A 13,072-nucleotide genomic window follows, 5' to 3' on the forward strand; every position below is an offset into this window, starting at 1 on the left:
TAAATAATGAGATTCTAAAATTTTAGCGCTTATAATGGCTGGCCGGTAACGATTTTTTCTGCAATACATGGATAGTTTATCCTGTTCATGCTATTTTATTAGCATTATCATGCGTTTGAGAATAAATTATTCCTGTATATTTAAAAAATCATCTAGAGATAAAACTGATCGAGTAAAAAAAAAATAAAAAACAAAACAATGAGATCACGAGACATAGAAAGGAACAAGGAAAAAGTAAGAAGTAAAGAGATACAAATGAAATGGTTGATGAGGAAGCAAAAAGGAACGAAATATGGACGGTACTTCGTCGGTTACGACGATGAGAATCCATCCCAGTTGTTCCGATCAACGGAACGGCGTGCTCGTGATATCAACGTGCAAGTAGCTGAGTACTCCACAGACAGACACGTGTATCTTTAACGTAGCTCTGAGGGAGATTCAGCGTGACGCAGAATGCGACAAGGCTGGCTCTTTTTGAAATACAAGTACTACTTTATTTTGCCAGTTGAGTGAACTGGAGCAACGCGATACAGAATGTAGCGCCTATGGGACTCGAACTCACGGCCTTACGATCGTGAGCCGAATACCCTAACCACTGAGCCACGCGCCTTCACCAATATATATATAAATGAAGAAAGAAAGAAAAACGGAATCAAATTTAGAGAAGATAGAGGAAGATCGAGTCAGAGCAGTGAAAAAGGAGAGAAGGAAAAGATAGTAGTACCAGGTAGAGTGGTCTCTGACTAATGATAACAATAGATATGGTACGTGTTGGAGAAACGTATATTTATAAGAGAGGAGCGTAAGAAGGAGTAAGAAAGTGTAAGGTATGAAAATTATGTAAGTATTGGACAGAGAGAAGAAAGCAAGCAAAAAGCGGACCGTTCGCTGATTAACGACAACACTACAAGAAATAAATAGCGCGGTGGGAAAAGTGTATATATTTACGAGGGAAGAATGTAAAAGTGAATAAGAAATCGTTACGAATATGGAAATAAATAACCAATGGAGAGAGAAAAATAGGTTAGAAGCTAAGGAGAAGAAATGGTGAAGGGATTAAAGTTTATGTGAGGGTTGGAGAAGAGTTAGACAGAGTAAGTTATAGTAAGATAAAGTGGGGAAAGGAAAAGAAAAAGTGAGGATCAAAGAGACTATTATATGGGCAGAACAAGGAGAACAACTGATAGGTGGCTACATGAAATAATACGAAAAAGTGTGATTCAATAGATAAATTGAAGTTTTATTTTCAAATAGTGCTTCAGTTCTCTTGCAAAATAGTTTTAAACAATATTTAGTTAATAGATTCTTTGAAGCATAATTGTACGTTTGGCTGCAGAACTTGAAGAAACTTTTATAAATGATTTACAATACATTCCACTTGGAAGTAGAAGCAGTTCCGTAGGATAAATTTGTTTTGGTGACGATATTTCGAAAAAGGTTCATTCTTAGAATTCAACAAACTGAAACGAGACACTAGCTTGATTGTCATTGGTCAAGGCAGGTTACGTGGTCGAATAATACAGAAAGCATAAAATATCGTTATTGCCAGCTGAACTGCCCTGGCGTAAAGAAAAACAACCAGTGCTGAAGTATGAACATCGTCAAGGGCTTATTACTTCTCAACGTTTACTAAATCTATTTGCATTAACTTTGAATCAGTAGGCCATAAAATTATGAGCAGATTGGAGTTGTCGTAAAGGAGTTTCCTTCCGATGTCGACAACTAGACGATATCTCGAACTTTCGGTAAACTTATATCGTTGGCTGTTTTTTTTTTCTGAAAATGGCATGCTATGTAGATATATCCTGAAACTTTAAGATCCAATTAAATATATTACAGTTATATCGGTAAGACTCCCATGTTATTGGAGGAAAGTCCTAATTCACGGAACCATGAGTTTCCAGACGAAATGGTACAAAGGAGTTTTCCTTCTGTTTTACCTGAATCTGAATAGTTGTTGATCATAACGACTCATCTTATATAGTTTATCTTTTACTTCTTTCAGTCATTAGACTGCGGCCATGCTGGGGCAATCTTTAAAAAATTTTTTGGTTGAATGAGTTGACAATAGTACTTAATAATTTTTAAAGCCTTGTACTTATTTTTCGATCTCTTTTTACCGAACTGCTAGATCAAGGGGACGTAAACACACTAACACCAATTGTCAAGCGGTGATGGGGAACAAACACAGACACAAAAACACACCACACATACACACACACACGCGCGCACACACACACACACACACACACACACACACACACACACACACACACACACACACACACACACACACACACACACACACACACACACACACACACACACGCGACAAGCTTCTTTCAGTTTCCGTCTTCCAAATCCACTCTTAAGTCTTTAATCGGCCCGAGGCTATAGTAGAAGACTACAAGGTGTCCAACAGTGGGACTGAACCCAGAACCATCTGGCTGGGAAACGAGCTTTTCACCCCACGGCCACATGTTGACTATGTATTTATTTTAAATTCATTGGCAATCGATGTTTGGCATGGGCGTTTGTGTTGCATAACTCTTAAATATCAACCCTCGGGTATCTCGGTTACATTATCACCCTTCACACATAGACGCAAATGTAGAAACCCACCCATACGTGCATAGACACGTACACACACATACCCCCATCCCACACGCACACATACTCAGTAACACACGCTCACACAAGTAAGTGTGTGTGTATACGCATGCATATATGAATATATACATACACACATACATATTTACTTGTGTGAGCGTGTGTTACTGTGAACGTGTATGCGCGCGCGCGTGCGTTATATAACCGTAAACGAGCAAGCATTAATATCTCTGAGTGAGCTGTGATATGAATACGAAGATTAAAGAGAAATAAAGCCATGTCAAATATTTGACGAGGTAAATTTTTGATTTATTTAAATGATTTCCCCTTCGGTAACTTCAAATATGAAAGGGAGATAATCACAAGAATTAAGAATTCTACGAAATTGACAAAAGTACAACATTCTGATCAAATTATGCAAATTAGTCAAGACTATGAATGTTTCTCTACTCCTTTTGGTACTTGTCAAAGTATCTCGCCTGTTGGACTCATGGTAGGACAACTGCAGTGCTGAAGACACTTCCTGTAGCAGAAACATGTAACTACAGCTTCAGGCGGCGAGCTGGCAGAGACGTTAGAACGCCGGGCGAAATGCTTAGCGGTATTTCGTCTGCCGCTACGTTCTGAGTTCAAATTCCGCTGAAGTCGACTTTGCCTTTCATCCTTTCGGAATCGATTAAATAAGTACCAGTTACGCACTGGGGTCGATGTAATCGACTTAATCCGTTTGTCTGTCCTTGTTTGTCCCCTCTGTGTGTAGCTCCTTTTGGGCAATAAAGAAATAAGAAACGTTAGCACGCCGGGCGAAATGCTTAGCGGTATTTTGTCTGTCTCTACGTTCTGAGTTCAAATTCCGCCGAGGTCGACTTTGCCGTTCATCCTTTCGGGGTCGATAAATTAAGTACCAGTTACGCACTGGTGTCGATATAATCGACTTAATACCTTTGTCTGTCCTTGTTTGTCCCCTCTGTGTTTAGCCCCTTGTGGACAATAAAGAAATAAGAAACATGTGACTACAACTGTCCTCTTGTCGCTAGACAATCAGAATGCCTTTACTTAAATAGCAAGTTAATTTTGAGGGATTCTTAGTTCTTGAAGTTATCTCCCCTCTTCATTCTGAGTTGATTGCAATTAACACAAAGCATTTGTTTATCCTTGTCACGAAGAGAAGATAGCTTCAATAAAACAAGACATTATTTAAAGTATTTGATACATATTTATTTGTGTATATGTACATACACACACACACATATACAGTGGACTCTGCCGTCGAAGACGACGTATGAGCGTTCAGCTCTTACCGAACGACCTGCACAAATGATTCGTTTATATTGATCAAATGTATGTGATGTACATTAGTTCACCCTCTCTATCAAATCGACGTTGTCTCAACAGGTGCCGGGTGTGTCGAAATGATCGCAGAGCAACGTGAGATGAAGTGTCTTGCTCAAGAACACAACGCACTATCCGGTCTAGGGATTGAAATCGCGACTGCCGAGATCGTGAGTGCAACACCCTAACCACTAAGCTATGCGCCCTTACTACACACACACACACACACACACACACACGCACGCAAGCACACATGATGGATTCTTCTGTTGAACACGACGTATGAACGTTCAGCTTTTGCCGAACGACCTGCACAGATGATTCGTTTATAGTGATCAAGTGTTCGTGCCGCGCATTAGCTCACTTCTCTCCAAATCGACATTGTCTAAACAGGTGCACTGTGTGCCACGTGTCGAAATGATCTCAGAACAACGAGAGATGAAGTGTTTTGGTCAAGAAAACAATGCACCACTCGGTCTAAGAATTGAAACCACTATCTCGCGATCGTGAGTCCAACACCCTAACCACTAAGCCATGCACCCTCACACACGCTCACACACAAAAAACAAAAGACGAAGACAAGAGGTGTAGACAACAAACAGATGTATTAGTTTAACGCTCGGGAAGTGAAAAAGTCTTTAACATTTCGAGCATACGCTCTTCGACAGAAAGGAGCACAGAAAGAAACAAAGCGAGAAAAAAAGAATGTGTAGTGGCTAGCGGTCTATCATGATATGTGTGTGTGTGTGTGTGTGTGTGTGTGTGTGTGTGTGTACGTATGTGCGTGTGTATGTGTGTGTGCGCGCTTGGGCGTGTGTGTATGAAGTAGCATAGCCAAGTGGTGGGGGCGTTGCACTCACGATCGCAAGATTCTAATTTCGGTTACTGGACGACACAGTGGTGTGTTGTCTTCTAGAGCCAAACACTATATATACTTAATATTTCGACCCTGAAAGGATGAAAAGCAAAGTCGACCTCGGTGGTATTTGAACTCAGAACGCGGCGACGGGGAAAATACTGTTAAGTATTTCGCCCAGCGTGCTAACAATTCTGCCAGCGCGCCACCTTACGCGTGCGCATAAGAATGCTATAATTTTATTGAGAGTGACTTAGAATGTTCACCGGACCAGTGCTTGTTCAGAATGTTTGAATAAAACCATACAGCCAGCAAAACTTCGAAGTCATTGTCAATATAATAATCATAATATATATTTAACTCTATACTTCTACGACTCAGTGAACGTTCGTTGTTTTAAACAATTGTATTGTACTTTTGTTTTTGTGACAACAGACGAATTATAAAAAAAATATCGCTTTCATTACACGTCTCTCATGTTTGCTTGCCTATGCGCACATCTGTCTCAGATCATCTTCGTACACACACACACACACACACACATACAAGCACACAGACATACATACATACACACACACGCACCCACGTGTCTTTTCCTCTTCGTCTCTCCCAATCCGCCTTGTGTGTATGAGTATAATATATATATATGTATATACATGCATTCATATATATATATACATATATATATATATATATATATATATATATGTATATATATGTATATACATGCATTCATATATATACATAAATGCATTCATATATATATATATACATTCATATATATATATATAAATATACATATATATACATACACACATACATTCATATATATATATATATATATATATATGTATTATGTGTGTGTGTGTGTATATATATGTTTACATATTTGGCTGTTTTATAAGAGGGACATTTCTTCCCCATCCACCCGACACCCCTGAAAAATAGTCTTCATCTCCACCTACGTTGCCCACCACCACCACCACCACCGCCGCCACCGCCGCCACCACCACACACCTACATCTCACTCCCACCGCCACTCCACACCATCGCAGTAAGGTCACCTATTTATTAGTCTGCAGTTTTTGATGAATGAAGCCAGTAATTCCACCTTAACACACACACACACACACAACAAGCTAATTATTATCTCCACTGATACTACTACCACCATCATCATTACTATTATCACGGCAACCACCACCACTACCATCACCACCACAAACCACTTCACTAACGCCACCACCACCACCACAAATCACTTCACTAATACCACTACCTCCACCATCACCACCACCACCACCACAAACCACTTCACTAATACCACTACCTCCACCATCACCACCACCACCACCACAAACCACTTCACTAATACCACTACCTCCACCATCACCACCACCACCACCACCACAAACCACTTCACTAATACCACTACCTCCACCATCACCACCACCACCACCACCACAAACCACTTCACTAATACCACTACCTCCACCATCACCACCACCACCACCACAAACCACTTCACTAATACCACTACCTCCACCATCACCACCACCACCACCACCACCACAAACCACTTCACTAATACCACTACCTCCACCATCACCACCACCACCACCACCACCACAAACCACTTCACTAATACCACTACCTCCACCATCACCACCACCACCACCACCACAAACCACTTCACTAATACCACTACCTCCACCATCACCACCACCACCACCACCACAAACCACTTCACTAATACCACTACCTCCACCATCACCACCACCACCACCACCACCACAAACCACTTCACTAATACCACTACCTCCACCATCACCACCACAAACCACTTCACTAACGACGCCACCACCACCACCACAAACCACTTCACTAACGCCACCACCACCACCATCGCCACCACCATCACCAACAACAGCAGCAACAACAACATTAGCAGGAGCAGCAGCAATAAAATCGTGAACAAGATCGACAATAATTTTTATAATAGTTATAACAACAAAACAACAACAATAACAATAACAATAATAATAATAATAATAATAATAATAATAATGATCGTAGTGACGATGATGATTATTTCATGTTTTCCCTTTTTTCTTCTTTTCTTTTTCCCCAACAGTAATGCTATCTTTCAGTGAATATCGAAATAATACCAACGGCAGTCACAACAACAGCAACAACAACACCTACAGCAGCAGCAGCAGCAATAGTAGAAGTAGCAGCAGCAGCAGCAGCAGCTGTGGGAGCAGTGGTAGTAGTAGTAGGGACAGGAACAGCAATAGCAGCGTTGATTACGGAACAGTGCGAAGCCAGTTCACAAGTGTACAAGCGCTAGAGTCGTCGTCGTCGCTCGAGTGAATCGGTGGCTGAGATTCAGTGTTTTTGGAAATATTGTGATAAAAAACAAACAAAAGGGGGAGAAAAAAAAAAACTAACGAAAAAAAACAAACAAACAAAAGCTAAAACAAAAACAAACCCAGGGGTTCAAGGTAAAAGAAATCAACAATTGCTGGATCCAATGTTTCGTTCGGTAGAAGACAGAAAGGGTGGAAATCTATTATCAGAATGGGAAATGGAGCGAGCCACAACGCCCATCTGGTGATAGAGGGCGAAACGTTCGATGCGAACCGTATCAAGAGCTTGATACCGGAACTCCGTAAGGAAATCCGGCAAAAGGAATCGGTCATTTCCAGATACGAAACCGAATTGCACGACAAGATGCGAGAGTTGAAAGAAAAATCGGCCGATGTGCAGCGGCTCCGCGAGGAAGTACACAAACTCCGCTCCGTATTGCAATTAAAGGTGTGCAATGAAGAAGGTAGGCCCGACATTCTGGCCACAATACAAGAGAACTTACCGGCGAACAAACACTCAGCTGATCAACGTTTAAAAAGACAAGGAGTCTCTGGAGAAAGTTATAATAATTCCTCAGGATTAAGCGCTATTGATTTAAAACATTACGATAAAGATTTCAGGTAAGTTATTATTATTATTATTATTTACTATTATTATTTACTATTATTATTTACTACTATTATTATTATTATTTACTATTATTATTTACTACTACTATTATTATTATTATTATTATTATTTACTATTATTATTTACTACTATTATTATTATTTACTATTATTATTTACTACTATTATTATTATTATTTACTATTATTATTTACTATTATTATTATTATTATTATTTATTATTATTATTTACTACTATTATTATTATTTTATTATTATTATTTACTACTATTATTATTATTATTATTTTATTATTATTATTTACTACTATTATTATTATTATTATTATTATTATTTACTACTATTATTATTTACTACTATTATTATTATTATTTACTACTATTATTATTATTATTTACTACTATTATTATTATTATTTACTACTATTATTATTATTATTATTTACTACTATTATTATTATTATTATTATTATTATTATTATTTACTACTATTATTATTATAAATTATTATTATCTAAGGCGGCGAGCTGGCAGAATCGTTAGCGCGTTACGACGAAGTGCCTAGCGGTATTTTGTCAATCTCTACGTTGTGAGTTCAAACTGCGCCGAGGTCGACTTTACCTTTCATCCTCTCGGGGGGATCGATAAAATAAGTACTAGTTGAACATTGGGGGAGGGGGCTCGATGTAATCGACTCATCCACTCCCATTCCCCAAATTGCTGCCCTTATGGCAAAATTTAAAATTATCATTAAGTTCAACGAATTTATTCATTATCTTTGCAGAAAAAAAAAATTCTTCCTAACTATCGTTTTGTGTTGCTGTTTTTTTTTTTTCTTTTTACATAATTTTCTGGAGTTAAAATTATTTGAGGAATTACTGATAATTTCGATAGATTTTTTTTTTTTATAATCACACTCTCACGTTTTTTCTTCCTCTTTGGCAGTCGTCGTCATCATCATCATCATCATCTTTTTATTAATTAGTCGTCGTCATTGTTATTATTATTGTTCATCTCTCTCTCTCTCTCTCCCCGTAAACACATCGCTGTTTCTTGTTTGTTTCTTTCCTATAGATTTAGCCTTTATTATATCCTCCATCTCTCTCCCTACCACTCTTTTCCTCCCCAAACCATTCTATATAACCCCTAACAAATGATAGCCTGTATTTGAAATGTCCCCCTTATATGACAACCTGTGGCAAGTAAAATAAATTATTATTATTATTATTATCGTAAACTCTTGTGGTTTATAAAGAAATCATTATTATTATCACTATTATTATTATTATTATTATTAATAATAATAATAATAATAATAATCATCATTATAATTATTAATTATTATTATTATTATCATCATCATCATCATCACTACGGTAAGGTGATGGGTGACTCGTAACAGATTCGGATAAAACAACCTTGTGGTATTTAGCTCTGAGTTCAAACTACACCGAGGTCAAGTTTGCCTTTCATCCATTCGGGTTGAGGTGGGACGGGGAGAGATGGAAAAAATAAATAAATAAAACGAATCAATCAAGAACGGAGATCGATTATATCGACTAAACCTCTCCCCGCAAAATTTCATGCCATGTGTTTCAATCATGGAAACAATTATTATTATTATTATTATTATTTTTTTTTGTTTTCATTCAATTTTGTTTCCATTTCTTTCCGAGTGTCTTCCCGACTCCCAGGGCAAATTATTTTATTCTCATCATCATCATCATCATCATCAAGACTAGAAGTCGAGGGCTGAATCGTTACTGTGTCGGACAAAATACGTTGTGATATTTAATTCCGAATTCGAAAATTTTTCGTTGAGGTTAATTTTGCCTGTTACCTATCCACGGCCAGTGAAACACAGGGGTCGCTTCAGTCGACAAATATCTCACACCTCTCCCTTCTCCCCCACCCCACCAAAAATCCCAACAACAACAACAACGAAAATACAAAAGGTGTCGCATTATATCTATATGTTAGGAATTATTATAATTATATTTTATACTTCGGTATGTTACCGAAGACTGTGTCTTTAGAATCTGCGGTGTCGAGCTACCGGTGATTATCCTCTTCAAAAGGGGAACCCTATAACTAGGGTAAAAGGTCTGTACGGGGTCCTTAGGGGTTATATACGAGGAATAAGAACTGTCTCAGCTGATTTCCCCTCCCCCATATGGTAATTAACCGTGTTGAAACACACCGTTTTCTGTGCGAACACATAAACACAGAAACACACATATTTACATATATATATATGTGTGTACGTACACATATACATACTAACACACACCCGCACAAATACACACACACACACACACACACATACACACAAATATATACACACTCATATACACACATATATATATATCTGCGCGCGTGTGTGTTTATACACACGTATGCATAAGTATGTGCATATATCATTATACACGCACACATATCTGCGTACGTGCGTGTGTGTGTGTGGATGTGTGTGTGTGTGTGTGTGTGTGGATGTGTGTGTGTGTTTGTGTGTGTGTGTGTGTTTATGCATACATATCCATAAATATATACAGATATAATTAAACACACACACACACACATGCATGCGTTCGTGTGCTTATAATTATGTGTACGTAGTTATGTGTATGCACACACACGCAGATATATATATATATGTGTGTGTGTGTGTGTGTGTGTGTGTGTGTGTGTGTGTGTGAGTGAGTGTGTATGATTATATGTATATGTATGTAGAAACATACACATGCAGATATGTGTGTGTGTCTGTAAGTACGATTATGTGTATGTAGTTATGTATATGTATGTATAACACGCACAAATATCAGTGTGCATAATTGTATGTGTATGTACGTATTAATGTATATCTATGTATAAACACGCAAACACACACACGTTTCTGCGTGAGCGCCTGTGTGTATGTGTGTGTGTGTGTGTGTGTGTGTGTGTGTGTGTGTGTATACAACAACGAATTATACAGGAATTATACGGAAACACTCAGAGACGAACTGAAGTGCACTCCTTTCAGTTGTCGACTGGAAAACACTATAAATCTGTCTGTCTGTCTATCTGTCTGTCTGTCTGTCTCTGTCTCTCCCGCTCTCACACACCTCTGTGTAATATAGGCACGTGTGTGTGCGTGTATATGTGTGTGTATCTATCTGTCTGTCTGTCTGTGTCTAGGTTTATATATATATACCTGTATACACACACACACACACACACACACACACACACACACACACACACACACACACACACACACACACACACACACACACACACACACATTTAAATATTCTTATCGATAAACATTATAAATAAAAGTACAATCGTTGCTACCCGCACATATTTCTACGTAAACACATACATATCCACATAGAGACATAAATACACACACATGCACATACACATTTAAACGTACATACATACATACATACACATTCATACATACACATACATACCTGCATATACACATACATACGTACATACATGCATACGACCATCGAAGCCCTGTACTAACAGCTATGCCCAATCCTTTCTCCCCATAACATCTCCCCTCTGGAATCTTCTCCTTGCTCATGTGTATTCTGCAGGTGTGGACTCGTAACACTTTGAGTGGACGATTACGGGTATCCAGCTCACCCGTTTAGGAAGCCCTACAATAGTCATGGATACTGCTCCTTCCTTTAGACCCAGTATATGTATGTATGTATGTATGTATGTATGTATGCGTGCATGTATGTATGTATGTATGTATGTATGTATGTATGTATGTATTTATGCATGAATGTATGTATGCATAGTTGTATGTATTTATATTTGAATGTATATATATATTCAAATTTCTATATATGTGTATATATGCATTTGTGTGTGTGTGTGTGTGTGTGTGTGCGCACACACACACACACACATATATATGCATATATGTATGCGTGAATGTGTGTATATATCATATGCATATATATATATACATATATATATAATATATACATATATATAAATAATATATATATATATTTATATATACGTATATATATAATATATATATACATATATATAAATAATATATATATACATATATATAAATAATATATATATACATATATATAAATAATATATATATATATTTATATATACGTATATATATATAATATATATATACATATATATAAATAATATATATATATATTTATATATACGTATATATATACATATATATAAATAATATATATATATATTTATATATACGTATATATATATATATATATATATATATATATATATATATATATATATATATATATATTTATATATACGTATATATATATATATATATATATATATATATATATAAACATGCATACATATATGTATGTGTGTGTGTGTGTGTGTGTGTGATATTTCTGCGTGCAAAGTAGCTTGATGGACAAATTGAAATACTTGGTCTGGAGAAGGTTTCTTATGCACATTCGCTGAAACCTATTTACTTGCTGTTACTCAGTTTCATGTACTGCGGCATAGCATAGGCGAAGGTGGTGTTGGTAGTGGTGGTAGTGGTGCTGGTGGTGGTGGCGGTTGTAGTAGTGATAGAAATAATTGTGGTGTAGTTAGTAGTTGTGTAGTTGGTAGTGGTATTGTCTATAGCAAAGTAGTTGGTGGTAGTGGTACTCTAGTACTGGTACTGGCGGTAGTGGTATAGGAGTTTATAGTGGTTTAGGTAATAGGGATAGTATAGTCAGTCTTAACAAAACAAGTTACCTCCCCCTAATGTAACAGGCGAAAAATATTGAACTACAAGCAATCACCGACAAAATATGCTGATCAAGCGGACAGGCGTTCCCCCCATGGCTATCCCATCCACAGTGTATCTAGGACTACATTATCCAGTATGACTTTCCCATGGGATGACAGCGACACTTGGCTGCTATTTCTAGCAACTTGGGTAACCTCGTCGTGTGTCCATTGTTTTCTCGAAACGGAAAAGTGCAATGAACCTCGATCGAGTAAACCTGCTATCAAACACTTTCCAACCATGACTACATTAATACAATGTTTCTTTACTTTATTCATTTCGAGATGGTGGAGTATAATTTGAGGAGAATTTAGTTGCTATTTTTAGCAGGTCGACTACGGAAGAGATTCATACCGTTGGTGCCATGTAGTGAAGTGGATGGATTCAGGTTACAGGGGAGAATGTGTCAAATTAGTAGTCTTGGATATAAAGGCACCAACAACACTCACATCCCCCCACTCTCTCTCTCTCTCACACACACTCT

The 13,072-nt window shown here is 37.5% G+C and overlaps 1 protein-coding gene across 1 annotated transcript in view; it reads left to right on the forward strand.

The window, feature by feature from the left end:
* LOC106878448 (uncharacterized) overlaps positions 1-7,825 on the forward strand; it is a 13,622-nt gene extending 5,797 nt beyond the window's left edge. The window contains exon 2 of the mRNA XM_089341075.1: positions 6,933-7,825. Within this exon, the coding sequence (XP_089197201.1) occupies positions 7,379-7,792 (414 nt within the window). The 5' untranslated portion in view covers positions 6,933-7,378 and the 3' untranslated portion in view covers positions 7,793-7,825. The remainder of the gene's footprint in view (positions 1-6,932) is intronic.
* The last annotated feature ends 5,247 nt before the right edge of the window (positions 7,826-13,072 follow it).

Source organism: Octopus bimaculoides, chromosome 24 (assembly GCF_046866305.1).
Source record: "Octopus bimaculoides isolate indiv1 chromosome 24, ASM4686630v1, whole genome shotgun sequence".
In the NCBI taxonomy this organism is placed as follows: domain Eukaryota; kingdom Metazoa; phylum Mollusca; class Cephalopoda; order Octopoda; family Octopodidae; genus Octopus; species Octopus bimaculoides.